This window comes from Hyaena hyaena, unplaced genomic scaffold, assembly GCF_003009895.1.
Source record: "Hyaena hyaena isolate Hyena2069 unplaced genomic scaffold, ASM300989v1 scaffold_426, whole genome shotgun sequence".
Classification (NCBI taxonomy): Eukaryota; Metazoa; Chordata; class Mammalia; order Carnivora; family Hyaenidae; genus Hyaena; species Hyaena hyaena.
In genome coordinates this window covers 155,607-182,683 of record NW_024081061.1, presented here as the reverse complement: position 1 = coordinate 182,683, position 27,077 = coordinate 155,607, and the positions used below count along the sequence as shown (strand labels likewise).

The 27,077-nt window shown below is 44.2% G+C and overlaps 1 protein-coding gene across 3 annotated transcripts in view; it reads left to right on the top strand.

Annotated features, from left to right (window-relative positions):
• SIL1 (SIL1 nucleotide exchange factor) overlaps positions 1–27,077 on the top strand; it is a 212,526-nt gene that overhangs the window by 37,800 nt on the left and 147,649 nt on the right. For all 3 annotated transcript variants that reach the window (XM_039252730.1, XM_039252731.1, XM_039252732.1), the window contains 2 exons: positions 12,889–13,003; positions 19,698–19,833. In XM_039252730.1, the coding sequence (XP_039108661.1) occupies positions 12,899–13,003; positions 19,698–19,833 (241 nt within the window). In that variant the 5' untranslated portion in view covers positions 12,889–12,898. Of the gene's footprint in view, positions 1–12,888; positions 13,004–19,697; positions 19,834–27,077 lie in introns of those variants that run through there.

The following is a 27,077-nucleotide window of genomic DNA, read 5'->3' as shown; positions in this document are numbered from 1 at the left end:
GATTCCCTTGCTTTTGGGGATGTGTCAAGTAAGAAGTTGCTGCGGTGGAGGTCAAGGAGGTTGTTTCCTGCTTTCTCCTCTAGGGTGTTGATAGTTTCCTGTCTCCCGTTCAGGTCCTTGATCCATTTTGAGTTTATTTTTGTGCATGGTGTGAGAAAATGATCTAGTTTCATTCTTCTGCATGTTGCTGTCCAGTTCTCCCAACACCATCTGTTAAAAAGGCTGTCTTTTTTCCATTGGATATTCTTTCCTGCTTTGTCAAAGATTAGTTAGCTGTATACTTTTGGGTCCACTTCTGAGTTCTCAATTCTGTTCCATTGGTCTATGTGTCTGTTTTTGTGCCAATACCATACTGTCTTGATGATGACAGCTTTGTAGTAGAGGTTAAAGTCTGGGATGGTGATACCTCCCATTTTAGTTTTATTTTTCAGTATTACTTTGGCTTTTCGGGGCCCTTTGTGGTTCCATACAAATTTTAGGATAGTTTGTTCTAGTTTTGAGAAGGATGCTGGTGCAATTTTGATTGGAATTGCATTGAATGTGTAGATAGCTTTGGGTAGTAATGACATCTTAACTATATTTATTCTTCCTATCCATGAGCATGGAATGTTTTTCCATTTCTTTGTGTCTTCTTCAGTTTCCTTCATAAGTTTTCTATAGTTTTCATCATACAGATCTCTTGTATCCTCTTGTATCTCTTGTATCCTTGTAAACTTGTTAAGTTTATTCCTAGGTATTTTATGGTTTTTTGTGCAATTGTGAATGGGATCACTTTCTTGATTTCTTTTGAGGATTTTTACATGTATATTTATATGGGATATTGGACTATAGTTTTCTTATAGTATCCTTGTCTTGCTTTTGTGTCAGGATAATTCTGGACTCAAAGAATGAGTTAGGAAGTGCTCCCATTTCTTGTATTTTTTGGAACATTTGGAATACTGCTCCATTTCTTAACAGTCATTTTGCTGACCAGTAGGCCCTAGGTACCTGGTATGATGGTGCCTATTTGGAACTCTGGCCTTGAAGCTGTTCCAGGTCATCTTTGCCATACTCTTTTGTCTCACCACCTCCATCTTGGCCACCTGTCTAGGGAGCCATTCATACTGATGATGCACACTGGCAGGTGACCTGGTAAACAGGGTCTAGTTGTTAAGTTGGACTCTAGGATTGCAGCTTTGCCCTTGTACTCTCTCTTGGGGCTGATGGATGGAACATCTGTTCTTGGGCTTGCCAAATAGGAACAAGGCCTCTGAGCCATCCCAAGGACTGGATCAAGTCAGCAGACAAGGAAGAATATTATGTTGAGAATAATATTTCATTTAAATGTTTTCTCATATAGCTAGCATTTCGGGAAGAAAGACTTCATTGAGCACAGTTTCCCATAATTCTGACTTCATACCTGATCATAGAGGTGGTCACACATACTTTTTATCAAAGTAGTAATTCATACGTGTGTGGTATTATGTCCTGCCTCTGCTCAAAAATATGTATTTGTTTTCATGTTATCATCATTATCTACATTTTCACCTATTTAAATTTTTAAAATTTTAATTGTTTTAATGACAACACTGTTTTGCATTGTGCTGGTCCAGATGACCCTTTTTGAGATTGTTGATTTGTTCAATCATCAGCTATTTTTGAGTGCCAGGCGCATTGCTGGGTGGCGAGGATACAGCAGTGGGTTAAGTGGACAATTGTCCCTACCCTTAAAGAGCTTGCAGTCTGGTGGGTTCTAGTTGTTACAGGCCTATGAAATGGAATTTCATTAACCATGTTACAGCCTTGGAGAGGATGACGAGGTTGTATAGTCCCTAGTCCTGGCTCATATTGTTGTGTTCTAAAAAAGCAAGCAAGGGCTTGCCCGAACAGTGGCAGTTCTGTTTGTTAAGTGGTCTCTCAGTGAAGCCCAGGATGGGGAGCCCTGGGACCATGGCAGAGTCGAAATGCCATGGGGCTGCCGCAACAGGGAAGACTGCTGTTTCCTAGGCAATACTCTGCTTAATATTTTTAGTGCGTGGTCACGGCAGAACTAAATGTGGTTTCTGATCCCAAATTGGTAATAAATGTAGACATATTTAGAGTCAGAAACAATGCATTTAAAATCCTCTGCTCCTTAATGGTCCTGCCAAGTGCTGAGTTTAGGTTTCTTTGTTTCTTGGCTACCTACCCAGCCTCCCACCATCTCTTGGAGAAGGCACCCGTATTTTCTTTGGGTGTTAGGTGGGATTGTGAAAGCCGTGAGTTATGGCTCCCTGAGCTGTGTTGAGAGGCATCAGATTTGTGTGTTTCTGCCCACGTATGTAAATGTGTACATTTAAAAATTCATCCTCCTTTCAAGTTTTTAAGGATCTGGGATTATAAATAGTCTTGGACTCTAGGGTGTGTTAAAAATAAAATATGATGTTTCAGTTGCTGATTTACCTGGAAGCCATAGTCAGTGCCAACCTGATAGTAGCGAGTTCCGTGCTTGGTGACCTGTCCTTATGCTGTGCTAATTGTTTCTGTAAGTTAATGCTGTTTTCTTGGGGCTTCTGATTTAGTTGAAGCAGGAACCTAATTGTTGCTCATCTTATCTCTTAAAAGTTGTAATTTGTGTCTCAAGTTGCCTAGAACAGCATTTATTTTCTCATGGCATATTTCTTAAGATGGCTTTCTTTTTGATAATTGTGCTGTCTCAAACTCTGTTGTGGAAAGCCATGTTATACAGTAATTTTGAACAGGATGTCACCTACCTTGAGTGCAGGAGTGGTATCTTTTGTATGTTCCTATTCTGAAGTATGGTACTGAGGGGACTGAGGCTAATGGTAAAATAGCTTTGTGTGGTACCTTTTTATCGAGTATGAATGCTGAATGCTTATAATCCAAAGTGCCAGAGTGGCTAGCACAGAATAAGGGTTGGTGTTCATAGTGATTTGCACATAGTCCATTTGGAGCTCTGTAATGGGAGTCATACCTTCCTTCCTATCATAGTTTCACTAAGAGGTCCTGACCTCTTCTGGAAGCTTGGAGACAGCAGGAAAAGATGAACTCTGATTCTGCCCCCAGCCCCAGGTTGTGTGTGGATGAATGTGTGAAGGTCCCTGGTATTCTTTGGAAGTGGACTATAGAGAAAGCCCATTGTGTCTACTGTCAGGAGATCCATTTCTTATTTTAAAGGAGAGGAAAGAAGGAGGCCTAGCACCCTTATTCTCTGGATGCCAGCTGACCCTGTCTAGAGTAGACCACACAGTCTAGGTCTGTTAAATTTGTTTTGGCTATTCATGCCCTCCCTGTCCTCGCCCCCCCGCCGCCCCCCCCCCCCCCCCCCCCCCCCCCCCCCCCCCCCCCCCGGCCAAGTTACTGGCATTTGAAAACAGGCCTGAGTCAAGTCACCATGAAGCTGGATTTTGAAGTGGCCATTCTCAGTCAGCTCTTCACTGGGCATTGATGTAGAGCCAGGCAGCATTGCTGAGGGTTGAGTGGAAATGACTCTGTAGCCACCTAGAGTGTAGTGTAGGTGTGTAGACATGCCTGTGGCTCAGGGAAACTGGGTTCCAAGGAGAGCCTTGATTGTCAGAGCACAAGACAATTCTGTAAGGGAATGAAGCCCTTACTGCTTTTGTTTATCCTGTCCTTTGCTCAAAAATTTCTCTCACAATAGTTGTTCATGAGAGCTGTAAGCTTCTTGAACCCTCACTTTGTTCAGGTACTGTCATCTCACTTAATACCAAAAAGCATCCTACAAAGTAAAGTAGTTACTATCACGTCCATTTGTAGGTGAAGGAATTGAAACCTGGAGAGGTTAAGTAGCTTGCCCAGAGTCCCACATCTAGGTGAGGAGACCTAGCTTGAGATCTGGAGTCCACATTCTTTTCATTATGCTGGAGTGGAGGTGGAGTAGAGTATACCTTTTAGTAACCTTGGCTGCTTTCAGACATAGGCTGATGACTTTAAGGATGTCAGGAAGGGTCAGAGAGAAAGTAGGAGTAGGTCTCCTTGCCCACGGGGGCTGTGGGGGAAGTAAACTGACCGGGTCTGGGGTATTTCTCTAATTCATCTTGTCACTAACTCATGTGCTTAGGCAGACCACATTCGCCTTTTTGGCTCCATTTTCTTTTGCCATGTAGAGTATCACAGACTAGTCAGAAATGAGCTTGGATTATCATCTTGACCAATATAGTTACCCCTCCCCTCTGCTTAGTTGTTGCCAGACAGTTGAGTATATATGAGGGGAGTGTTTGGGGGTTGGAGAGGAAAAGACACTTATACTTCTTATTTAGCTGAGAAGCCTGCATGATGGGAGGTTAGGAGGTGAAGACACACAGGATGCCAGTGACCTGACTGCAGTCTGAGTCAAGGGTCTTCTTCCTTTTGAATGTCTGTGCCTCCTGTGTGGGCTGGGCTATGCCAAGGACATTCATCAATCAAAATATTTGTGTGTGTGTGTGTGTGTGTGTGTGTGTGTGTGTGTGTGTGTGGTGTAAAAACTTGGGACATGGTAAGGGTGGGTCTCTCCACAAGAGGGCCCCAATAGGCTCATTTAAACATTTCTCTCCTGACACAAAATGTGTGCCTTGTATTCATTTACACTGTTGAAGAATAAGTAAAATGAGTCCAGTTTCTGTGGCTGATTCACAGACCACTGGAAAGGCAGCATGGTCTATGGAAAGAGGATGGTTTTGAGTCCTGACTACCACTCTCTGGCTGCATAAACTTAACATCTCTGAATTTCAGTCCCCTCCTGGGCAGATTGAGGAGCATATTAGAACCTTGTCAGAGGGTTGTTGTGAAGAGTAAATGAGATTAGAACTTTGCTTGGAACATAACAAGTGCTCTGTAAATTTTGATTGTAATGCTGTTAGATAGAATTTATTTTCCTTTGGGTGGTCCAGATACTGCATTTGAATCCTAGGGGATTTAGTGTCACTGGGGTATTTCTCTCCATCCTGTATTACAAAGGGCAAGGACTAAAACTTGTGAGCAGTCTGGGGCATGGCTGAGAGCTGGGAGAAGGTGGAGTTGTGTCTGGTGGAAGTTTGTTCTTAAAGTGTTTGCTTCCATGCTCCATCCTTCTGCTGGGATGACTGTGCCTATCTCTATCCTGAGGACATGAGTTTTGGAGGGGTAGTTCTACACCATCATAGAAAACCATTGTATTGCACTGGACGATCCATTTTTAGGACCTGACCACTGGAGCCAATTCTTTCTATTTAGAGACTCAAGTGATAATATTGAAAAAATTGGATTTAGAGAAGTGACCCCAACTTTCCAAACTTCACTGGACCCACTCAAGCTTTCAAAGTATTCTACCTTTGTGCCTCTATTTCTTCTCACATGGACCCTCTTTTGAAGGGCCCTCTGGTGGTCTTATGGCCAAATCCAGTGGATTTTCTCAACCTCATTCTTTTAAAATAATATTTTGTGTCAGGGGCAGAGAAACAGAGAATCTCAAGCAGGCTTCATGCACAGTGCACAGCCTGGTGTGGGGTTTGATCCCACAACCCTGGGATCATGATCTGAGCCAAAATCAAGAGACTGACACTTTATTTTTATTTATTTATTTATTTATTTATTTATTTAATGTTTTTATTTATTTCTAGGAGAGAGAGAGAGAGAGACAGCGTGAGCAGGGGAGGGTCAGAGAGAGAGGGAGTCACAGACTGAAACAGGCTCCAGGCTCTTATCTGGCAGTCAGCACAGAGCCCGACTCGGGGCTCGAACCCACGAACTGTGAGATCATGACCTAAGCGAAAGTCAGATGCTTAACCGACTAAGCCACCCAGGCGCCCCAAGAGACTGACACTTTAACCTACTGAGCCAGCCCACGTGCCCCTCTGATCCTTATTCTGACTGATCTCTTGATATCGTTGCCTGGAACTTGATTTAATCAGGATTCTCTCTCTGTTGACCTTTGTGATTCTGCACTATTGTCCTCGTTCCTTGTTTGATTGCCTTGCTTTTTTTCTTTTCCTATACTCCAGCCATGACTTAAAGATTATTCTTGTTCATTCTTTCTCTCTGAGTTTCTTCCTAAGACAGAGACTCTGTTCTTGTTGCTTTGCTTATTACCTCTGTGTTGATATCACCAATGTTCTTACTCTGCCCTACCCTTTTCTGCCTCTTTGTCTTCAATAGGTAAAAAGCTCCATGCCTGAAGGCATTGAACTATGGTTATTTACGTAGCTATCAAGTGCCCACTCTATTGTTTAGATCTTTAGCAGTCCAAATGAAGATAGGGTCTTAAATACTTTTCTGGCATTCAGATTTTTTGATGGCCTTGTTTGAGTAGGATAGGTCTAGAGAGGGCCAAGCTGGGCTCCCATTTGCTTTGTCCCTTTTGCTTTTGCTCTCTTTCCGCTTGTCTTTTGATTTCTTTTTGCTGGAGCCACTGTCTTTTGTCTCTGAGATTGCAGTTTTTTGCTAATATGCTTAGCTACCTTCTTAAAGATAGGTTTTCTTCCCTACTGAGGTAGGGATGGGATTTGTCCTGTCTCTCACCTTTTACAGTGCAGAGTATCAGGAATTCCGCCTTCCTATTTCTTCCCATGTTGTTCTCCTTCCAGGGCTCTAGTCCCCTCTGGGCTCATGGAATTCTTGGCTCTATGTGCTCTCAGGTGAGGCCAGTACTGTCCTTACATTGCTACTGGAAAAGCCTCTCTTGGGCTTTCTTTTGAAGGCTGCATGAGTGGATTTGGGCTTTGTAGCTGTCTGTTCAGGCAGAGGCTTAGGTTTCTTATGAATCTTCTACCTCCAACAATCTCCTCTCGTTACTTTCCTTCTTGAATCTGTTGAGAGCAGTTTCTCTTTGCTTGGCCCTAAGCATGACCTCAATATTTGGGACAGATACTGTCCCCATTACACAAATGGTCAGTGGGTAAGAATGTTCCGTGTCCAGCCTCCCAGCCAGTAATAGACTTAGTTATGGAATTAGAAGCCATATTTCTTTGGTTATTAAGAGGCTTTTTGGATTTAATTGCTGTTTTCCTCTTGACTTGCTGTGTAGTTTATGGCTTAGGGGGAAGGAGACTGTTTGTGTGACTATTCCAAATTTATTTCTCTTGCCCTTTAAATTTTTCTTTAAAAACCCACTTCTTTTCCTAAGAGTTTGCACATTGTTTTCTCTTGTCAGGGCTGTCCTTCCAGTGTCCGCTTTGTGTTGTTTCTTCAGCTTCATATTTGCTCAAATTGGGCAGTGAGTTTGTTTGTGTAGAGGTGAGTGACTGTGTATGTATGAGTTTGTGCAGCCCATAAATAGTAATGAATGTGTGTCTGTAGAAGGAGCTCATCCTCTAACCTTCAGTCTGTAAAGCAGAAGGTTGTTTTACAGGTGTTCCCTGCAGCTGGCAGTTCTACATGATGGTGGCCTGGCTCTCTGGACACTAGTATGCTGGCAAAAGCATTGAGTGCTCTGGGTCTGCCTTGGGGCTCAGCAGAAAACCTGGCTTTGATGTCTCCATTTTCAGCTGGGGTGGGTGCTGTTCCAACATCTGTTTCCTTCACTTCTTGGGTGAAGTTAGCCTCAAAAAAAGGCTTGGTCCTAAAGTTTGAGGTGTAGGGCCAGCTAAAGAATGTGTAGATCGTGTAGGTGGCAGAACTCTGGAGAGTTGTACCAGGGTGCCTGGCCTGGCCCTGATTACCTGCAGGTCCAAGAGGAAGTCATCAACCCTACTCTAATGATGAGTAAGTGCCAGGTGCTTTGTTAAGCACTTTCCATACTTTCATTTATCCTCTCTAACACTCTTTGAAGTAGGAGCTCTTATTATGCCATTTTATAAAGAAACTGAGGCCTAGTACAGTTGTGTTTAAGATCACATAGCTAGGCATTGACAGAGCTAAGAGATGGCCTTTGGTCATTCTGAATCTAAATTCATGTACTGTACTTTCTATCCATGTTTTTATCTTTTTGCTTCAATTTCCTTCTTTTAAGATAGAAGTAGAAATTCTTGCCCTTTCACTTTTGCAGATTTGGAGAAACCAATACATGGACACAAACTATAGATTAAGAATGTGAGCATTTTATGAGGTGGAATTTAAGTGCTCAGAGGCAGTTTGCTTAGGTGGCTCTGCCTGCCCAGGACACTTGTGACCTTTTCCTGTTCTCCCTATGCTCTGGCCCTGAGACTGGAGAGCAGCCACTGTCCATGGGGTCTGCCAGCCATCTAAGAAGATTTCAGACATCCATCAGTTCCATTTCTTCCTCTTTTGGCTTCTTGCCATCGTCATCACATGCTTTTGTTTTCCTGCCTTGAGAGAAGGTAGAAGTTACAGGAGGTATCTTTTTTGTCCTAGTCCTCTAGGGGGCCTAGTCCTCTCCCCCAGTCTTGTCTGAATGAGTAGAGGACATGAGGCACCAAGAGAGGCAAGGTCTAGAAAGTCCAAGGGCTTCCTCCCACCCATGCCCCAAGCATCTGCTCTGGGCTGCAGTAAGCTGACATTACAGATTGCTGGAGCATCTACCCTCTATTTAAGTAAAGGTACAGCTTACAGATGGCTAGTTTTGATAGGAAAAAATGGACATTTCGTTTTTAGTCCTTTTTATCTTTTTGTCCCAAAGCCCAAGAATACTTAAGGAAAGAGTAGCTGCTGGAACATTGAAAGATGTTCCCCTCCCCTGGGGCGCCTTGGTGGCTTAGTCGGTTGAGCGTCCGACATCAGCTCAGGTCATGATCTCATGGTTCGTGGGTTCGAGCCCTGCATCAGGCTCTGTGCTGACATCCAGCTTAGAGCCTGGAGCCTGCTTCATATTCTGTGTCTGTCTCTCTCTGACCCTCCCCTGTTCATGCTGTCTCTCTCTCTCAGAAATAAATAAAAATAAAAACATTAAAAAAAAAAAAAAAGAAATATGTTCCTCTTTCCCAGACTGAGTGATAGCATTTGAAGTCAGAAGACAGTAATGTGAAGACCTTGGTCTGTCTTCCAGTAAGAGCCAACAATGGGAAGGTTTGTTTTGCAGGGTGTACAGAGGCAGGTGATCAGGCAAACCCACTGTTAGTGGGTGGTAAGTAGGGGTTGGGAAGGGCACTAACCTCAGGCCAAGTGTGCGAACTGTGCCTCAAAGGGATGCTGTGGCTTTGGCCTTACTTATGTTGCTGTTTGAGGTTTTCTTGAGCTGTTGCTGCTGCCTACATCCCTGCTTGTGATGTGGGATGTCAGCTGTCCTGATAAAACATACTCGTGTGCCACCTCTCTTTTGCCCCTATACACACCTCCCCCACCCCACCTTCAGCCTAAAGCCCAGAGAAAACTGTATGTTTTCTACTTGCTACTTCCTGAGTGAGGACCAAGACCAGGTGACATGGCTGCAGGCCAGGCTGCTTAGCAGGCCAGGGGATACCATTACTCATGCCTGTGTGTTGCAGAGTTTGCACTTGCTCTTAGGGTACCCCTAGAAAGCCTGGGAAACTGTGACATACCTTTCTCCCAGCTTCACTTCTGTTATGTCTCTCCCCAGGCACCTCCTCCCTGCAACATGTTCTCTCTCTCGGTGTTCCATGGAGAAATATATGGAGGCAATAAATAGGTCAGGTGTGCAGTCTATGTGGAATTATCGGGGGAGATGAAGATCCATTTGCGAATCAATGTCTCATGTCTAGTATTGGCATGAAATGCTTCTGAGGGCATTAGTGTATGCGCAGGAGATGGAGGCGGCTGGGAGCCTCGTGGGAGCTGCCATTTCTCTTGCCCCCCTTCCTCCCCCCTGCCAGTCCCCTTCCCACTTTGGGGGTGGGGAAGCTGCTGTTTGTATATCAGCTGCCCCAGACCTCTTTTTCTTCCATCTCTTCTGGATTTCCTGCTCATTTGTCTTCTTTGCCCTTGACTAATTCATTCTCATTTATCTCTTCCTCCTCATCTTTTCCCCCAGCATCAATTCCAGTGTTTATCTCTGGCTGTGAAAAGGGAGTGTTTAACTGTGTGTGTATGTATGTATCCATGTACACTTGAACACTATTCATGCAGGGAAAGGGAATCTGTGACTTTTGGGATAATCTTTGTTTTTCTCTTAATGGTATATTTCCTGATAATGCACCCTGTTTCCATTTTTTATTCTCCTTTTCCCCAAAGGCTGCAGATTAAGAAAGGTATAGGGCATTATAGGAAGCTCCAGGGCTGTGTTTTCTTGGGACCCATCTCTCTGGGCCTTTCCAGCCTTTTCATTCGTGATATGGAAGTCTCTGCTTGCTGTGTGTGCATCTTCACCCAGCCTGGATATCCCCCCGCTCCCCTGCTATGCACACCCAGGCGTGGTTAGGCACCTGTCCAGAACCTAACGCTGGGCTGTGAACTCACTCCCAGTCTTTTGGTCTGATTGGTGCCCCAGGGAAACAGGTTGCTGGGGAAAGCTCATGTGGCACTCAGCCTTTCCATTTTGTCAACGAAAAAAGAGGGGAGAAGCTGGCAGAAAGCAAAGGCTTTTGCTGCTGGGTGAGTGTAGCATCTATTTTTAGTGCCCAAGCCTTTGCTTTTCCATTTGGCTATGCTTTTTTAGCACAGTGTCGGTCCAGCAGGGCTGTTTTCCTTTATGGCTCCAGATGTCCCTAGGGAAAGTTTCCGTCTGCCTCTGACAAGGTGTGGGCTGGGCAAGGGGGTAATAGCTTCTGAGAGTGAATTCATGTAGGGCTTTGGGTTTCACTGCAATCATGTTACAGGACCAGTTTCTGGAGGTCGAATACATAGTGTGGCAGGAATAGGAAAGAGAAAAGGTAAGCACCATAATCTTCAGAGGTGTTCCCCTATAATTAATACAGTTAAGCTTCTTTTGAATAAATGGCCTAGTGAGGTATAGTAGGGCTGAGGGATAAACATGCAAACCTTTTATAAGGGCTTGAACTAATGCTGGCATGTTCTGACTTTTTATAAGGCTTCTTAACATTTTTAGCTTGTTTCTCAGCCTTTCTCTTCCTAGGTCATTTGCCAATCTCTCTCTCTCTCTCTCTCTCTCTCTCTCATATTTTTTTAAAGTACACGTGTTTCTCTTTATTTTTTTATTTTAAGATTTCATTTAAATTCCCTTTAGTTAACATACACTGTTATAGGAGTTTCAGGTGTACTATATAGTGGTTCAACAATTTGGATTAAGTTCTCTTGACTGCCACTCTAGTTTACTGACCAAAATTGTTGTACCAAGAAACTCTGTACCCATTAAGCAGTAACTCCCATGGTAACCTCTAATCTACTTTCTGTGTCTCTGAATTTGCCTATTCAAGAAAATTCATTTAAATAGAACCAAACAGTATCTGTTCTTTTGTGTCTTGTTTATTTCACTTGGTATAATGTTTTCAAGGCTCATTCATGTTGAAGAATGTATCAGAATTGGATTCTTTTTATGGCTGAATAATATTCCATTGTATATATATACAACACAATACAATATATATATACAAAAGTATCCATTCATCTGTTGGTGGATACTGGAGTTGTTTCCACCTTTTGGCTATTGTGAAAATGTTGCTATGAACATTTACATAGAAGTATCTTTTTGAATCACTATTTTCAGATATTTTGCATGGAATAAATACCTAGGGGTGGAATTTCTGGATCGTAAGGTAATTCTGTGTTTTACTTTTAGAGCAACTGCTAAATTCTGTCCCACAGCAGCTGTACCATTTTACATTACGACCAGAAATGTATGAGGTGTTCCAGTTTGTCTACATCCTTGCTAATATTTGTTATTTTCTTTTTAAAAAAATTAAAGCCATCATCGTTGTTTATGTATTCTGGTTATTAAGCCCTATCCAAGAGAGAAGTGATTTGCAAATATTTTCTCTCCTTTGTTGGCTGTCTTTTCAATCTCTTCATAAGGTCCTTTGAGGCACAAAAGTTTTCAAGTACTGATGGGAGTTTAATTTACTTATTTTTTAAAATCACCTGTAGGTTTGGTGTCATTTTTGAGACATTACTAATGAATCCAAGGTTATGAAGATTTCTTCTATATTTTCTTGTAAAAGTTTAGCTCTTAAATTTAGGTCTTTGATCCATTTTAAGTTTTATATATGGCAAAAAGGAAGATTCCATCTCATTTTCTGCATGTGGCTATTCAGTTGTCCCAGAACAGTTTGATTACTAGAGCTTTGTGTACTAAGTTTTGAATTCAGAACATAGGAGTCTTCCAATTTTGTTCTTTTTTTTTTTTCCTACATCTTTTTTGGCTACCCTGGGTCCCTTGAAATTCCCTATGTATTTAAGGAAGGGTTTCTCTATTTCTGTAACAGCCTTGGTATTTTGATAGAGATTGCATTGACTCTGCATATTGCTTTGGGTAATATTGTCATCTTAACAATGTTAAGTCTCTAATCCATGAATATGGGATATCCTTTTATCCTTTTGTTTAGGATAAAACATTATCCTAATGTTTTGATTTTAATAGCTACTAGGGCCTGTATTTTGGATACTTTTTGCCATTTGAAAAGTGATGTGTAAGGCTTCCATGGCTTAGGAATAATGAACTTTGCTGGTTGATGGCATACTGATGGCATCTGTCTTCAGGTATAACAGTGAGCATGGTTTAGAAGTGAATAGTTATGAAGGCTTATGAGGGTTTGGCCTATGTCTCTTGATAAACAAATCAATTGGTTAGTTTACTTCTCTCCTTATCATAGCCAATATGACCCTGTACAACCTGAAAACAAGTTGATAGTGAGAAAGGAAGGGACCCTAGCTGTTGTATCTCATGTAAGAGTCTTGCTTGGCTCTCTGCTTCCAACCAAGGTATAGCTGCTCATGAGTGGCTGGACTCCTTATGGTAGATGGAGGCTTCCTTTAGATCTCCTGTGGTAGAAGGAAGACCTTTGATATGTCTATGCAGGATATGTCTGATATCCTTGAACACATGACATCATGGGAATCACAGTGTTGGGGGATCAGGCACCAGCTTCCTGTTGATCTTCTGTTTTCTTTGTTTACATTCCTCAGGTCTCTAACTATGCCTCCCCAGGACTTGCCTCCTTCTAGGATGGCTCTTCTGAGAATGCTGCTTGGGCTGTTGATTGCTTCCTGCTTCACCTTCTGCCTCAGTCATCAGAACCCGGTAAATATCTTAACACAAGTAGAAGAATCCCTGTAGGATTCAAGAAAACCTCCATGCCACCAAGGCTTCTGTGGGAGTAGGGTGACCTTTTATTTTTCTTACAGGAAAAAAAAATTGGGTTGGCCCTGGGTCAAGGAATACGTGTACTCTCCTTCCCATACCCTGAGTCCTCGGGCCTCTGTTTGAAGCTCATAACATAGTGGGACCTGGGTGTCTCAGTCGATTAAGTGTCTGACTCCTGGTTTTGGCTCAGGTCATGATTTCAGCATCATTAGTTCGAGCCCTGTGTTGGGCTCTGTGCTGACAGTGTGGAGCCTGCTTGGGATTCTCTCTGTTCCCCTTTCTCTGTGCCTCTCCCCCGCTCGAATGCACATGCACACTCTGTCTCTAAATAAATAAATAAATAAATAAAGCTTATGGCATAGTTTCTCTTTGGAGAAAATATGATGATGATATGGTAATACCGATAATGATGATGATGTTATCATGTACCAAGTTTTAGTAAGTGCTTGCTGTGTATCCTCATTTAATCTCTCCAAAAACTCTACGAAGTGAACAACTATAGTTATTATCCTTATTTTGAGAAGGAGACTGAGGCTCAAAGATATTAAGTAACTTGGCCAGAATCATTCAGCCATTCAGTGGCAGAGTTGGGAAGATCAGGATTCTCCCCAGGAGCTGGTTGCCTGTGTGATAATCACTGAGTAAGACTCAGCTTTTTCCTGTACTCCAGTCTTCCTTGTGCTTTCTCCATCTGTCTGTCTCTCCATTTTCTTTTCCTCTGTCCTTTTGCTTCCTCTTCTTTTTAGGCCTCTCTTCATTAACCCAGACCTCATTGCTGAGGCTTTCTGTCACTGTCACAGGCAGGAGGAGTAGCATGACCAAGAAGGCCCTGAGTTTGTCCTGGCTGCAGCATGCGAAGGCTCCTGGCTCTGTTTCCCTGGCTGGCCCCAACAATAGACTGTGCTTGACCAGCTCCCAATGCCTCTTCTTTGCTCTCCCCTGAGAGGCCTTGTCTGTCAGCTTTCTGACAGTTTTGCCCTCCTCTGGCCACCTACCCCAACCCCAGGGGCTCCTACTAAATGTTGGGTAAAGTGGTGTAGGCTTTGGAGCAGGAGAGCCTTGAGGTACAAATGACATTTGTGATGAATTTAATAACAATCCAGCTCAACTGAGTTTTACCTCTGGCTTGTGACAAGCTTCCACCTTCTCTGTAAGGTCCTTTGATTTCTCTTTACCTTTCTGCCCACTTTGTGGAGCAGGAGAGAAAGTACAATTAGGAGTCAAGAATCTTTTTGAGCTTTTAATGTTCTGTAAGATCTTGCTGGTGCTGGTTTTGTTTTGTTTTGTTTTGTTTTTTTACCTTTTCTTCAAGGATAATGAGGATGAGATTCCATTGGCCCCTGAAGGTGGGACTGGCCACAGCATGAGTTAGGGGCTGTCTTTGTCATAGCCTAGGCCAGAAAAGCACTCAAGTCTCTAGAGGGATCAGGGCTGTGTACACCCATGCCCCCTCCCCCGCCGACCTGCAGCTCATGAGGATCCAGTGCTTCCCATCATGAGCTTTAGCAGATGCACAAAAACGTGCTGATGAATTTACTTAAGGACTGTGTGTTAGTAAGTCCCTTTTGGATAATAGTCCAACCAAATAGATGAGCTTTCAGAGCCATAATTATTCTGGCCCATTTATATTAGCTCTATTGAGTCTAGTCTCAGAAAAATGTTAATACTGACTTTCATCAACAGAAGCTACTTTTATCCTTATGTCTGTTCCTAAGCTGTATCCATTTGTCATAATCTTTCATCATGTGCTAAGCACAAGTAGGAGTTGAAGCATCTTTTCTCTCATAGCATAAAAATTGCTGCCCTGTTGGCATTTTAAAATCCAAAATGCAGCCAGCCACCTTCACAAAAGTGAAAATGGGTGGTGGGGAAGGTGGGAGTGTTTATGATCCTTTATTCAGAGCCTTGAGTCCAGGCAAGAGGTCCTGGGGGCCTGGAATTGTCTCTCCAAGGGCATTTGTGGAGTTTAATGGCCACCCAGGAAAGATTGTCTGTATCAGGGTATGATCTTCTGCTGTGATACCTCCCTGGAATGCCACAACTTAGGAGCAGTGTAGATGCTGAAGGGATGTGGTTATGTAGTATACTGGCCTTCACAATGGTAGTGAGTGATGAGGGAGATAGTGGAATCCAGTGGAAGGAGCACAGACCCTTGGTAAGTACCCTTTGGCCACCTACTTTGGCAGTTTGGCCATATCTGAGCTTTGTTTCCTCATCCATGAAATAGGGTTAATACTTCCTTCTAAAGATTTTAATATAGATTAAGTGTGATTATATATATATATATATATATGTGTATATATATATGTGTATCTATATGTGTATCTATATATGTGTATATATATGTGTATATATATGTGTGTATATATATGTGTATATATATGTATATATATGTGTATATATATATGTGTATATATATGTGTATATATATATATATATATATATATAAAGCATCTAGCTTTGGAACTGGCAGAGTATGGCCAATAAATGTCAGCTGTTATTTCTAGTAAAGGGTGGCTACTTCTATGGTTTAATGTAGGCCTCTGTCAGGGAGGGTCCTGCCCCAAAATGTTGCCCTGGCAGTCTGTCTCTGTTACAAAGTCTGTCAGCTTAACGTTAGAGATTCATTCATTCTCCTGGATCTTGAAGGCTTTGGTCTTTAAGAATCTCCTACTCAGATACAAGTGCAAGGAAGTGAGACATGGTAAGCTGTTGTCAGCTAACACCTTAGCTGGAATTTCTTGCCAGTCAGTTGAGAGGAGATTGGTATTTGGAATGATGGTGGCAGGGAAAAGAGTGCTGAGGTTTTAGCATGGAAGGGAGTCTTGAGAAGCCAGCTGAGGGGGTACCAGAACGTGGGGTTTACTTGTTGACCAAGGGCTACCTGGCTTCTCTCACCTCTTGGTCTTTATCTCCTGTTGAGGACACTACCCACACAGAGAGTCGCTAGTCTTGCTTGTACTTTTTCTGGGACTGTGGTTTGTTACTTGGTCCACAAAAGCCTTCCATTTCCCTGGTGGGGGTGGGAGATGGGTATGTGTGTTGGTAGATGTGCTGATCTCAGTGCACCTTTCCGCCCCTGCGCCTTCATTCCCTCAGTATGCAGGGCATAGCCATTAGGACACATAACTAAGAACAGAAGTACAGAAGTGAGTCAAGATTCATGCATGGGCTTTGGAGACAGGCTGGCCTGGGCTTAAATCTTTGCTCTTCTTTTCTCAGCAGTGTGATTTTTGCTCAGGCCTGATACCTGTCCTCATCTGTGAAATGGGAATAAAAGTATGTACTCCACAGATGAAACTTAGATGAGTTGTAAGGCATCAAATGCACTTTAGCCCAGAGCTACAAATGGTAGTTGCTGTTACTATTACAGCCTCATCCCTTTGATGCTGCTTTTCCTCAAAACCTTTTCTGGAATGCCCCTTTTGAACTGACTGACTCCCTCAGTGCTTGTCAGATGTGATTTGGGCAAACAGTACGAAGTTGCTTAGAGTTATATTTGGTGAATAGGCTAGCTGATCATAGGACCACCAATTTTGTATCACCTCTACTAAAAATGGATTTGTATTATAAAATAATGGCAGATTGTGTGTATCTTTGTATATGTACATTGCTTAAAATCTGATTCAAAGGTGATACCAAGCGGAAGCTCAAAAAATATTTTGAGCAGTGGTGGGATTACCAAGAAAGTATTTAGCCTCCCTAGAGCCTCAGATATGTGGCTCAGTGGTTCATCAGTTTCCTTCTTGAATCTACTCTATTAACCCTGAAAGAAGTGTGGAAAAAGAGAATGAGCACCTGCCCAGCCTAAACTGTGAAGGGTTTTCTGCTATGTTTGCATCATCCCCATTCCTCTTGCTTGGTGACAAGGATTTGGTTACTTGCTTACAGCTACACCTGCCAGCAGTTACCTGGCTAATAGATAAACTAAAGCAAGAGCTGCAGTTTAAAGCTTAGAGATGTTTAGTTTGGCCTTCTCTTAGTGTTCTAAAATAAGAAAATTTTGTGTAAAAATCATCTGCTTTTCTGTTTTCTATTTTTCATGGCAGTGGTGGACCAGCTGAATAGCAGCTGCATTCCTTGGTCAAGGCAGGAGAGCTCCCGTTTTCACAGCTTCCCAACTCCCTGTTGTTTTACACATGGCCCTACTTGGCCCCTGGAGGCATTTGACCCCCATATGTCCGAGGTAAATTCTATAAATATTCTCCTAGTCCCATGGTCTAGTGTGTGGTGTTCATGGCAGAGGCTAGCCAGCATGGCTTTTCCCTGGATTATATAGATTTTGGGTACTTTGTGGTCAAGGTAATCTTTGTTCTGGAATGTGGGGCTAGTGCCTGGGTTCTAGTGGACATGGCTACTTTGGGCTTGCCTCCATCCAAGGCATCGAGAAGATATGCCTGCAGTGGGACAGGTCATTCCTTCATTCCTTTGTTCTTGGATTACAAACTTAGTCCTTTGCTGGGCATGGGGGTACATTGGTGAAAGAGACTTACATAGAGCCTGTTCTTAGGAAATCTGTCTCTTGGCCAGTGTCTCCTGACAGTCTTTTTTCCCTTTAGTTTCACAAGCATATCTACTCTTTTTCTCCTAGTTTTCTTTTGAGCTCAGATCTGTGCAAACTTCACATTGAAGGGGTAGGAAGCGTTTGATGGGTCAGGCGCACAGGTGAGGCCACAACCGAAACCTGAACTGCCTGAATAATGTCATAGTGTTTAATCACTATTGGATGTCATAGTACAGACTCATCCAACCTGCAGCCTATGGTGGTCTTTACAAGTAATAAGTAATAACTACCATGTACCTGGACAGGGCTAGTGGTTTATGAGGTGGTGCCCCATCTAATGTATGAGCTAGATGTCATTAGTATTTCCACTTTACAAATGTGGAAATAGGCTTAGAAATTTCAGTAACTTTCTGGGAGTCACAATAAACTGGAAATCAAACTTCATGTTATGTGATGTGGAGCTTGAGTTTTTAACTACTATTGCTGTAGTCTTTGCCTCTCATTACTTGGGATATGATTTGAGGGCTTCGTCTTGTCCAAGATCTTATCCTTACTGGTCCTTAACAAGATTTGAAATCCTGCCATCTGAATTTCATGCCTTTATATCTTATTAAAATGTAAAAATCCTTGGAGGGGCTTTACATTGTTAGCACTAATACTTTAACACCTTGCCCTTTTCTCTGACAGCTAATTAAATATCAGACCCTGAGGGACAAGTTAGGTGGGGATACCTGTCTGGAGCTGGGGTGCTGCTTGGAAGAGATGCATTACTACCTCTCATGCAAGGTTAGGGTTGTTGGGAAGCCAGAATGAGATGTGCATCAAGTTCCTAGAACAGGTTTGAGTTCATAGGAATTCACTAAATGTGCTCACTGTTACTAGGGGAAGACTTGGGAGGTTGGAAGGTTGAAATAACCTTCTTGTATGCTAGTGTGGGTTTTTCCTTGCTACCTGAGCTCTAGAACCCTCTGGTTCCAGTTTCCAGAGGACTACTGCTTTTATGCAAGAAAGGTTTAAAAATGGGACAGGAAGAATGGGAGGCTGGGAAGGAGCAAAATGAATAATAGTTTGTATTTATCTTGCATCTCTGTCTCCTGAGCTCACGGTGCTCCACAGATACCATCTCATTAATCCTCCATGATCTCCATGGGGTGGAAGGAAACAGGTTTTCAGCTGTGGCTTCTTCCTCCCTCCCAGCTTCACTCCCAGCTTCCCACTTGCATCCCTTTCACCATGGATTCTAATGTCCCAAGAGGTCATTTATGACCCATAGGCACCCTGGGGAATTGCCGGGCCATTATTGTGTCCTACTGGGCTGCATAGGAATAAGTTGGGCCTCAGCTGGCCACTTTTGGATGTCTGGAGTGGCCATTTGAGGATTTATTCTCCCATCATACGTGTGTGTGTGTGTGCGTGCGCGTGTATACATATATATACACACATATATATACACACATATATAAGTGTGTGTGCATTTTAATGTTTATTTGTTTTGAGAGAGAGAGAGAGAAAGAAAGAGACAGCACATGTCTGCATGAGGGAGAGGCAGAGAGAGAAAGCATGAGTAGGGGAGGATCAGAGAGAGAGAGAGAGGGAGAGAGCACATCCTAGGCAGGCTCTGCACTGTCAGCATAGAGCTCAACATGGGGCTCGATCTCATGAACCACAAGAGCATGACCTGAGCCGAAATCAAGAGTTGGATGCTCAACTGACTGAGCCGCCCAGGCACCCCAACAGATCTTTTTTATTTGTAAGAGCAATAGTTAGGAGTTTTAAACATTATACAGTGTAGTAGCAGAAGAAATAAAAAGTAGAAGTCTCTTATTGTCTCCTTTGCCAACCCTTTTCCCCAGTGTGTTCCCTTAATTCCCTTGAGATAGTATTGAACTTCATGGAGTTTTTCCTTATATATGAACAAAAGTGCTGTGTACCCATAACACATGCTGTGTTCATTTAACTATATCACCTCACTCATATTATTTCTGAGACTAACCTGTGAGTGGTCCAAACAAAGCTGGAGAGGGGAGGAGTATGGAGGAGAAGAGTGTACCACCCTGGCCATATTCTTTCTGTTCGTCTCATGTCTACCTCTGGTGGGTCATGCCCTGTGTTTTCTTTTCTCTGAAGGAATTTGCACTCACGAGCCCAGAAAAGAGCAGCACCAAAGAAGCAGAGGGAAAGGAAACCACAGCAGAAGAGGAGCTGGACTCCGAGGTCCTGGAGGTGTTTCACCCAACCCATGAGTGGCAGGCCCTTCGGCCAGGTACCAAGCCCAGCCCTCTCCATGTGAAACACACTCTGAATTCTAAGTGCATATGTCCTTTGTGTCCACAGGGCTGCTTTGAAGGAGCAGCTACTCTGGCCGACTGGAGGGGGACAGTGTGGTCCTTTGGGGTGATGGTTGTTGCTGCAGGGCTCAGGGACTTTCATTTTCTAGCAGAACAGAGATTGCGGCATGTGAGTGCCCTGAAAGGAAGGAAGGTGGTGGGTGGCCGAGCTTTCTGAGCAAGTGATTGAAAACTTTCTTTACTTGCACTCTTCTGAAATACAGGAGAGGCAGTGACATGTGCCTCACTCTGCAAATGCTATTTTAGGCTCTGCTGCTCGGCTCAATGCTGCTGAAATATTGTTCATGGGAGAGCACTGAGCACCGATGCAGGGCAGGAGTGTTCTGTTGCTAAAGGAACTTGTGCCAAGAAACAGGGGCTGGGCCTGGCCTGGTTTTTAAATGGGGCATTCTCAGAAGGAATAACTTCCTCATCCTTTTAAGAACATGGACCCATTGCTTAGAAAGTAACCAGCATTTGTGGAGTGTTTACCATATTCGGTTATTGAGTTAGGTGCTTCATGTGCATAATCCTGTTCAGTCTTAACAAGAACTGTGATTACCTTCATTTTCTTATGAAAACATTGGAAAACATTGGCTCATTGACCTAAGTCATTGAGCTAACTTGTCCTATGCCATTGACCACAGAGCCTAGACCCACCTTCCTACCCCTTGTCTTTCTAGTCCCAGCTGTATTCAGTGGTAACTCCCTATGGCGACACTTGGGTCTGTTTGGAAGAGTAGGCTTTTTGCACTTTTCGCTGTGGCAAGGTGGATGGCAAGCCCTGGTAGCTGCCACGGTGGAGTTTAATCAGTCCCTTGCCAGTATTTGTCACCATGTCCTCACTGCCCCCATTGCTGCTGTGCTGGCCGGGGCAGCGTTTACTGCGCCAGCCAACTTTCTGGTAGCACTATCACTCCTACTGGGCTTGTCTACGGGTAGTTGGTGCTACTGAAGAGTGACGAAACACCACGGAGGTGAAGTAGGAGCTAATGGCATGGGGATGGTGGGAGGTTTTAGGAAGGTTTAGGGAGGTACTGGGTTGAGCAGATCTAACCTCTGGCTGTCCTCCACCACCTTCTTTGTGAACTGAGCATGCTGGGCCTTGAGGACCAAAATAAGAGGACTCACTGGGATCGGGTGTGGAATATGTGGACTGTTTATCCTGGCTTTATGAGGTTAAAAGTGCTTGAATCACTTTTAACCAGGCAAGTGCCTAGAGCATGTGGAATTCAGTGTCCTGTGGCCCTCAGTCCTAGCTTTTCTTTTCTCGTGGCACCCTCTAAGGCCCTGGTCCACACTGTCAAACAAGCCTAAAAGTTCTGACCTGGGGACCTTGCTCAGCTATCTGGCACTGGGGCTGCTGTATTAATGCCTAAACAGAAGAGCCCCGTTCTCTAGCCTGGGGGGAAGGGAAGGGGCGCGGAGCCAGAGCATTTGTGACCAGGGCAAGCGGAGGGCTATGAGTGCCTCCTGCAGAATTAGAATGGAATACTTATTTTTACATTTAACTCGATACCATCCTGTGCCTTTTAGTTCCTCGATAGCCTCTCGTAAAATCTGCACCAAATTCCCATGAGCATGCCCCAAACATTGGTGTGTTGTGACTGAGCACAGACACCCAGGCCCCCTCAGCTCAGGGGGCAAAGCAGGTCTGGTTCTAGTCATGCCTGCCTCATCCCAGGAGTATTTTTGCGTATCATGACTGTCAAAGCAAGATGGGCAAGGGGAAGTTAGGTGAGAAGCTTGTTCTGGCATGAGTGTGTGATACAAGGTGATTCAGAGTGTGGCGCTATGGAGTCAGACCAGCGGAGGTAGAGAAGACTTTGGTGGGCCCCAGTCTAGGATTGAGGTGTTCTGCTTGTACATTGCAAAGGTTTTGTGTGTGTGTGTGTGTCTGTTGGCAGGATATTGACCTCTCAGTGGTCTGTGTGGATAGCTGGCACTTGGGTTTAGTCAGAATGTAATATTTAATTCACCACATTCTGAATGCTGCCTGGGATTCTGAAGATACCTGAAGGAATATTAAAAGGAATGTAGCCAGTTCTGAGAACTTGTTTGATGGGTAGATGAATGGGAAGGTAGTAAATTTTAGCAGTTAGGAGAACAGACTTTAGACTCAGCTAGCCCTGAGTTCAAATCCTAACGTTGCTACTTAGGGGATCTTGGGCAAATCGCAGAATCCTTCTCACCTTCAGTTTCCCCATTGGTGACATGGGGGAAATGTCTTGCCTTTCCTGTTGTGAGGATTCTTGACATGAAGATATCACCCAGTATACTCAGTTCTGATTTTAGATGGTAAATTTGTGCTACCCCTTTTGATTGTGGAATTGGGTGCCAGTAAAAGTGCTTAAGTGTGTAGGCTTCCTGTCCTCTCTGGCCTTCGATGGGGAAGAGAATTTAAGGTGAGAAGAGAGACTTCTGTGATCCTGAAATGCTCTCCCTCTCTCCTTCTACAGAGATTTTTGATGAGGGAGCAGAAAGGGTTAGTATAGCTTTTCCTGCCTGAAATTCAAGTCTTGGCACAGGGAGATGGTGGAGTATCTTTTGGAGACTTTAAAAAACATAGCTAGTTTCTGTTGACATTATCCCCAGTTCAGTAACTTCTGTCCCCTCAGGTCGCTGAAGGGAGGACCTCAGGCCTCTATGGAGGGCATACTGGGATATGTGTTCTGGGCTGATATGAAGGTAGATTTCTAGGCTGCCTGCGGTGGCCTGGAACACCAGGAGTCCTATCCATGACTTCATGGGCCTTCCCACCAGGTCAGGTGGGTAGTGGACCTCCAGCCATGCAGCCCTGGAACAGCTGCAGGTCACCCTCCTGAAGTCTGCCTGCCTCTATTATTACTGTCAGCATCCTCACTGTGAGCCGCTTGTTCCTGGAAGTGATTTTCCTGTCTCTCTCTGTCTTCTGGTTTATTTTGGGATCTATCTCACCTTACGGAGGCACAGCAAGCATTTGAGTGTGGATTCAGCATCAGCTGTTCACAGGCAAGCAGAGGAAAGCTGTTTCCTGGCAGGCCCTATAGGTTCTGTGCAAGCAGTTCAGAAATTTGTCCTGGGGCTGAGGACCCCTGAGTAGCCCTATGTACTTACTATCACAGAAAGCTGGCCACAGCCAAGTGGGTGGAGTCTGCTCCCTGGGCATTTCTGAGCTCTTACTTTGTGCCAGACGCTATACTGGTAGCCAGAGATACACATAATAATTCACGTTTACTGAGTGTTGATTGTGCCAGGCATTCTTTGAGGGCAGATGCTGTAACTACCCTCATTTTTATAGACAGAACTGAGTCTCAGAAGTGACTTAGTCAAGGCGTGCCTGGGTGGCTTAGTTGATTAGGCATCTCAGTTTGGCTCAGGTCATGGTCTTACAGTTTATGGGTTCAAGCCTTGTGTTGGGGCCGAATTCAAAACGAGCTTTGTCTGACCCTAAGCCTGAGCTCCTCCTCACTGTGCCATACTGTCTATCTGAATAGCTAATGAAACATTATACTGCCTCCTGGTAACTTACAGGCTCACAGAGAATACAGAGACAGAAAAGGGCACTAGAGTGTTTGGGATGCCCTGTGGAAGTGTCCTTTGTAGGCTGAGGGCACAAAGGAGGGTAAGGGGAGACTAGGGCCTTCTCTGTATCCCTGAGATCTCAGTGAAACAGTGGTCAGATTTTATGATGTTGAACCTCCAACCCTGTGAATTTCTCTTTTTTGAGCTTTGTGTTCTTGGTCAGGTTGGTTAGAATCTTTGAACCTTAGTTTCCTCATCTGAAAATATCTGCCTCCTAGAGATGGTGTGCAACTAAAACAAGATCAACATGTGTAACATGTTACACACAGGACCTGGCTCATAGGAAATACTCAGTAAGTAACTATACTTGTCTTTTTTTTTTTTTTTTTTTTTTACGTTTGTTGCCTTATGTTCCTTGGGGACCTGAAGGAGAAGTGGAGGTGACAAGGCAGGCTGAGCAAAGGGTTCCCTTGTTCTCCCCATGAGTCAATTCTACTTTGTTGGCCTCATGTGGGCTCAGGGAAGCTCAAACCTGGGACTCAGTATTGACCTGAGCTGACTTCTGAGACGAGGCTGTTAGAATCTCAGAAATATTGGCATCAGCACAAAGAGCCCACTTAATGGGAGCACGCAGGAAGCCTGTGCAGGAACACATTCATTTGAGGGGGTTAAAAAAAAAAAAAAGGAAAAGAAAAAAATCCAAATCATCAACAACTGATGAGAGCAATCCAAGAATTATAGAGTACCAGCCATCTGGTCAGATCATTTCAGATCTGCACAAGCAATAGGAGGGAATTGAATTTTAAAAACCTCATTTATAGTAGACCAACTACTTGGTTTCAAGTATTTAAGAGAGGAGCCTGATTTCCTGCAGTCCCTGGACATCTGTCTGAAGGAGCACCTGACTCTGGTCTGGGTGACTGTGTGGGGTTGTTTCTGTGAGGCCTTTGTCCCATTGCATCTTGGAAAGGGCTGTGTGATTCTTTGGTCCTCAGACACCAGCTCCATGTCCCAATATTTCAAGTCCATTCTGACACCATCTACCTGGAATTAATGTCAGATCTCATAAGTTAAAGGTCTCATTGCCATTGCATCTGCTTCTGATGCTAGTTGCAAGTTCCAGGCCATCTGTATTTGTGACCGAGCAGCTATAAATTGGAAATTCCCCCAACCCCCTACTCAGGTTTGATAATTTGCTAGAACAACTCATTGCTCAGGAACTTGGGAAAACACTTAGGTTTACTGGCTTATTGGAAAAGATACAACTCAGGAACAGCCATATGGAAGAGATGCATAGGGCAAGGTCTGATTTTGGGGGGAATGGCACAGAGCCTCTGTGCTATCTCTGAGCACAGTACCCTCTCAGAACTTCTGCCTGTTCACCAGACTGTAAGCTCTCTATATCCCGTTGTTCAGAGGCTTTTATGGGGGCTGAGTTTCGTATACATGATTAATTAAGTCATTGGCCATTGGTGATTGAAATCAATCTTTAGCCCTCCCTCCTCTCCCTGGATGTTAGTAGATGGGGTTAAAAGTTCCAATTCTTTAATCATGGCTTGGTCTTTCTGGTGACCAGCCTCCATCCTAAAGGTATCCAAAAACTGCCTTCTCCTCTCCCTGCAACCCCCAATCCCAAGAGTCATCTCATTAGTATAAATTCAGGGATAACAGTACATAATCCTGTCATTCAGTAAATTCCAAGCGTTTTAGGAGCTCTGTGCCAGGAACCAGGGATAAAGACCAGATATATTTTTTTACTGTCCCACAACTTGAGTTGAGGTGGGACTCAAGGGCAAAGCTGCCAGTGCCTTCTGGCTCCTCCCCCTGCCTCCCCACCAGCTCTGGCTGGGAGGCATGTGACCCTGTCTTCCTCCCATAGTGTGGAGAGAGCTTCCTTATGGGTCATTTCAATCACTAGGACAGTCCACAAGCATATGACTTGCTTCTGTCCCATCCTTCACATGCAGGCATGTGCACACACACACACACACCTCTAGGCCCATCAGCTCTACATGACTGGGAGTATTCATTAAGGTCACTTTAAACCTAAGCTCCTGTGTCTCATCAGAGTGCTGCAGTGGGACTTCTTGAGAAGGGAAGTATATAGCAGTGGGCCTCTGTTGATCTTTGCCTGGTTCAAGTGCAGTACTGGAAAGGTAGAACAGGGGTGGATAGAGGAAACAGGGAATTGAGGTAGTCTTTCTGCACTCTTGAACACAAGTTGCTGTCTCTAACAACTTTTCAGGTTGAGGTGTTCAACAGAGCTTCTCTTTGGTGCTACTTTGTTCTGCACAGTGTCATTTCCCCCCGACGTTAAACTTTTCAAGGCTTCTTGGGATTCCCTGAGAAGTTTATTTGTTCTTCTACCTGTACTTCTGGCCCACCTCCCTCACTACAGCCACCTCCTGAGCCTTTGTTAAGCCTTCTCTGTTCTGTCTGAGCATCTCTTTTTCACCTTGATAATAAGAATTTGTCAGGGGAACTGCTTGGGGCATAGCAGGATGCCAGGCCTCTTGAGGCCTGTAGGAACAATTTCTGAGGCTCCAAATTATCTTGTACTAGGAGAGACAAGGATGGTGGGCTGGAATACATGAAGGTGCCAGAAGGTTGCATGAGTACAGTTTAGATCTCTTCATTTCAGAGAGCCCTCATTTCCCATTTGGGCAGTTCTCCCAGGATGGCTCACCACTGCCCCTCAGCAGCCAAATCTCACACCTCCTGGGGGAACAGGAGATTCCTGGGGGAATCTCACACAGCCAGGGCAGAAAAGCCTGTGACCTTCATGGCAGTCATTGCCAAGGCTGAGGCCACTTTGATGCTAGTTGGCTGAGCTCTGCAGGGACACCAGAGCTTCTCTTCCCAGGCTTTGGCCTTTCATTTCCTGGATAGGGTAGGCCAGGGTCCAGTTTGGAGTCACTTGAGTGGTGATAGAGAGCAGCTGTTGGTCATCCACTTTCTAACAAGTGTTTGTATGCTTAATGCTCAATTTAGGTCCTTATCCTCTCCTTTCTCTGCTTCCTCCATTTACCTGTTCTCTCTGAGGTTTAATAAAGTCTCCTTAGCAGAATAGCACAGCCTCAGCACTCAGAGATTGGGATACCCAAACTGGGTGAAATGAAAAAGTTAGACCGAAGTAGGGATAGTGGAAAACTAGCTGCCAAAGCCAGTCCCAGCCGTCATGCCCAGGGTGTGGCTTTAGTTCAGACAATCTGTATAGCTCTGACTTCACTTCTTTCTCTGATATTGGACCCACCTTGCTGGCTAAGATTGTCTAGGCTGTCTCCAAGGTTGTGACTAACCAGGGCTGGAAATAGCTCTCATGGGTTGCCCTGGGTCTGGAATGAGAGGCCCTTTTCCAGAACCTGTTCCCTTCCTGGTTTTGGCATAGCACTCAAAGTAGGAAATGATTGGTAACTTCAGAGGAGGTGTGATACTTGATGAGGTAGAGAAGAGGACAGGTAGGAAGCATCAGTGAGGGAGGGGATGACAGGAACAGAGACCTCAAAGTGGGAGTATATCTCCCTGGCTGGAGAAGAAGGATGTATGGGGGATAATGGGATAGTTGTGGTGGCAGTGTCCTCTCTGTCAGAGATAGGGGGCTGGTGGGGGGAAGATGGGAGGAAAGATGAGGAAGAGAGCTAGCAAAGCAGTAGAACTAAAGATGTAATTAAGTGTA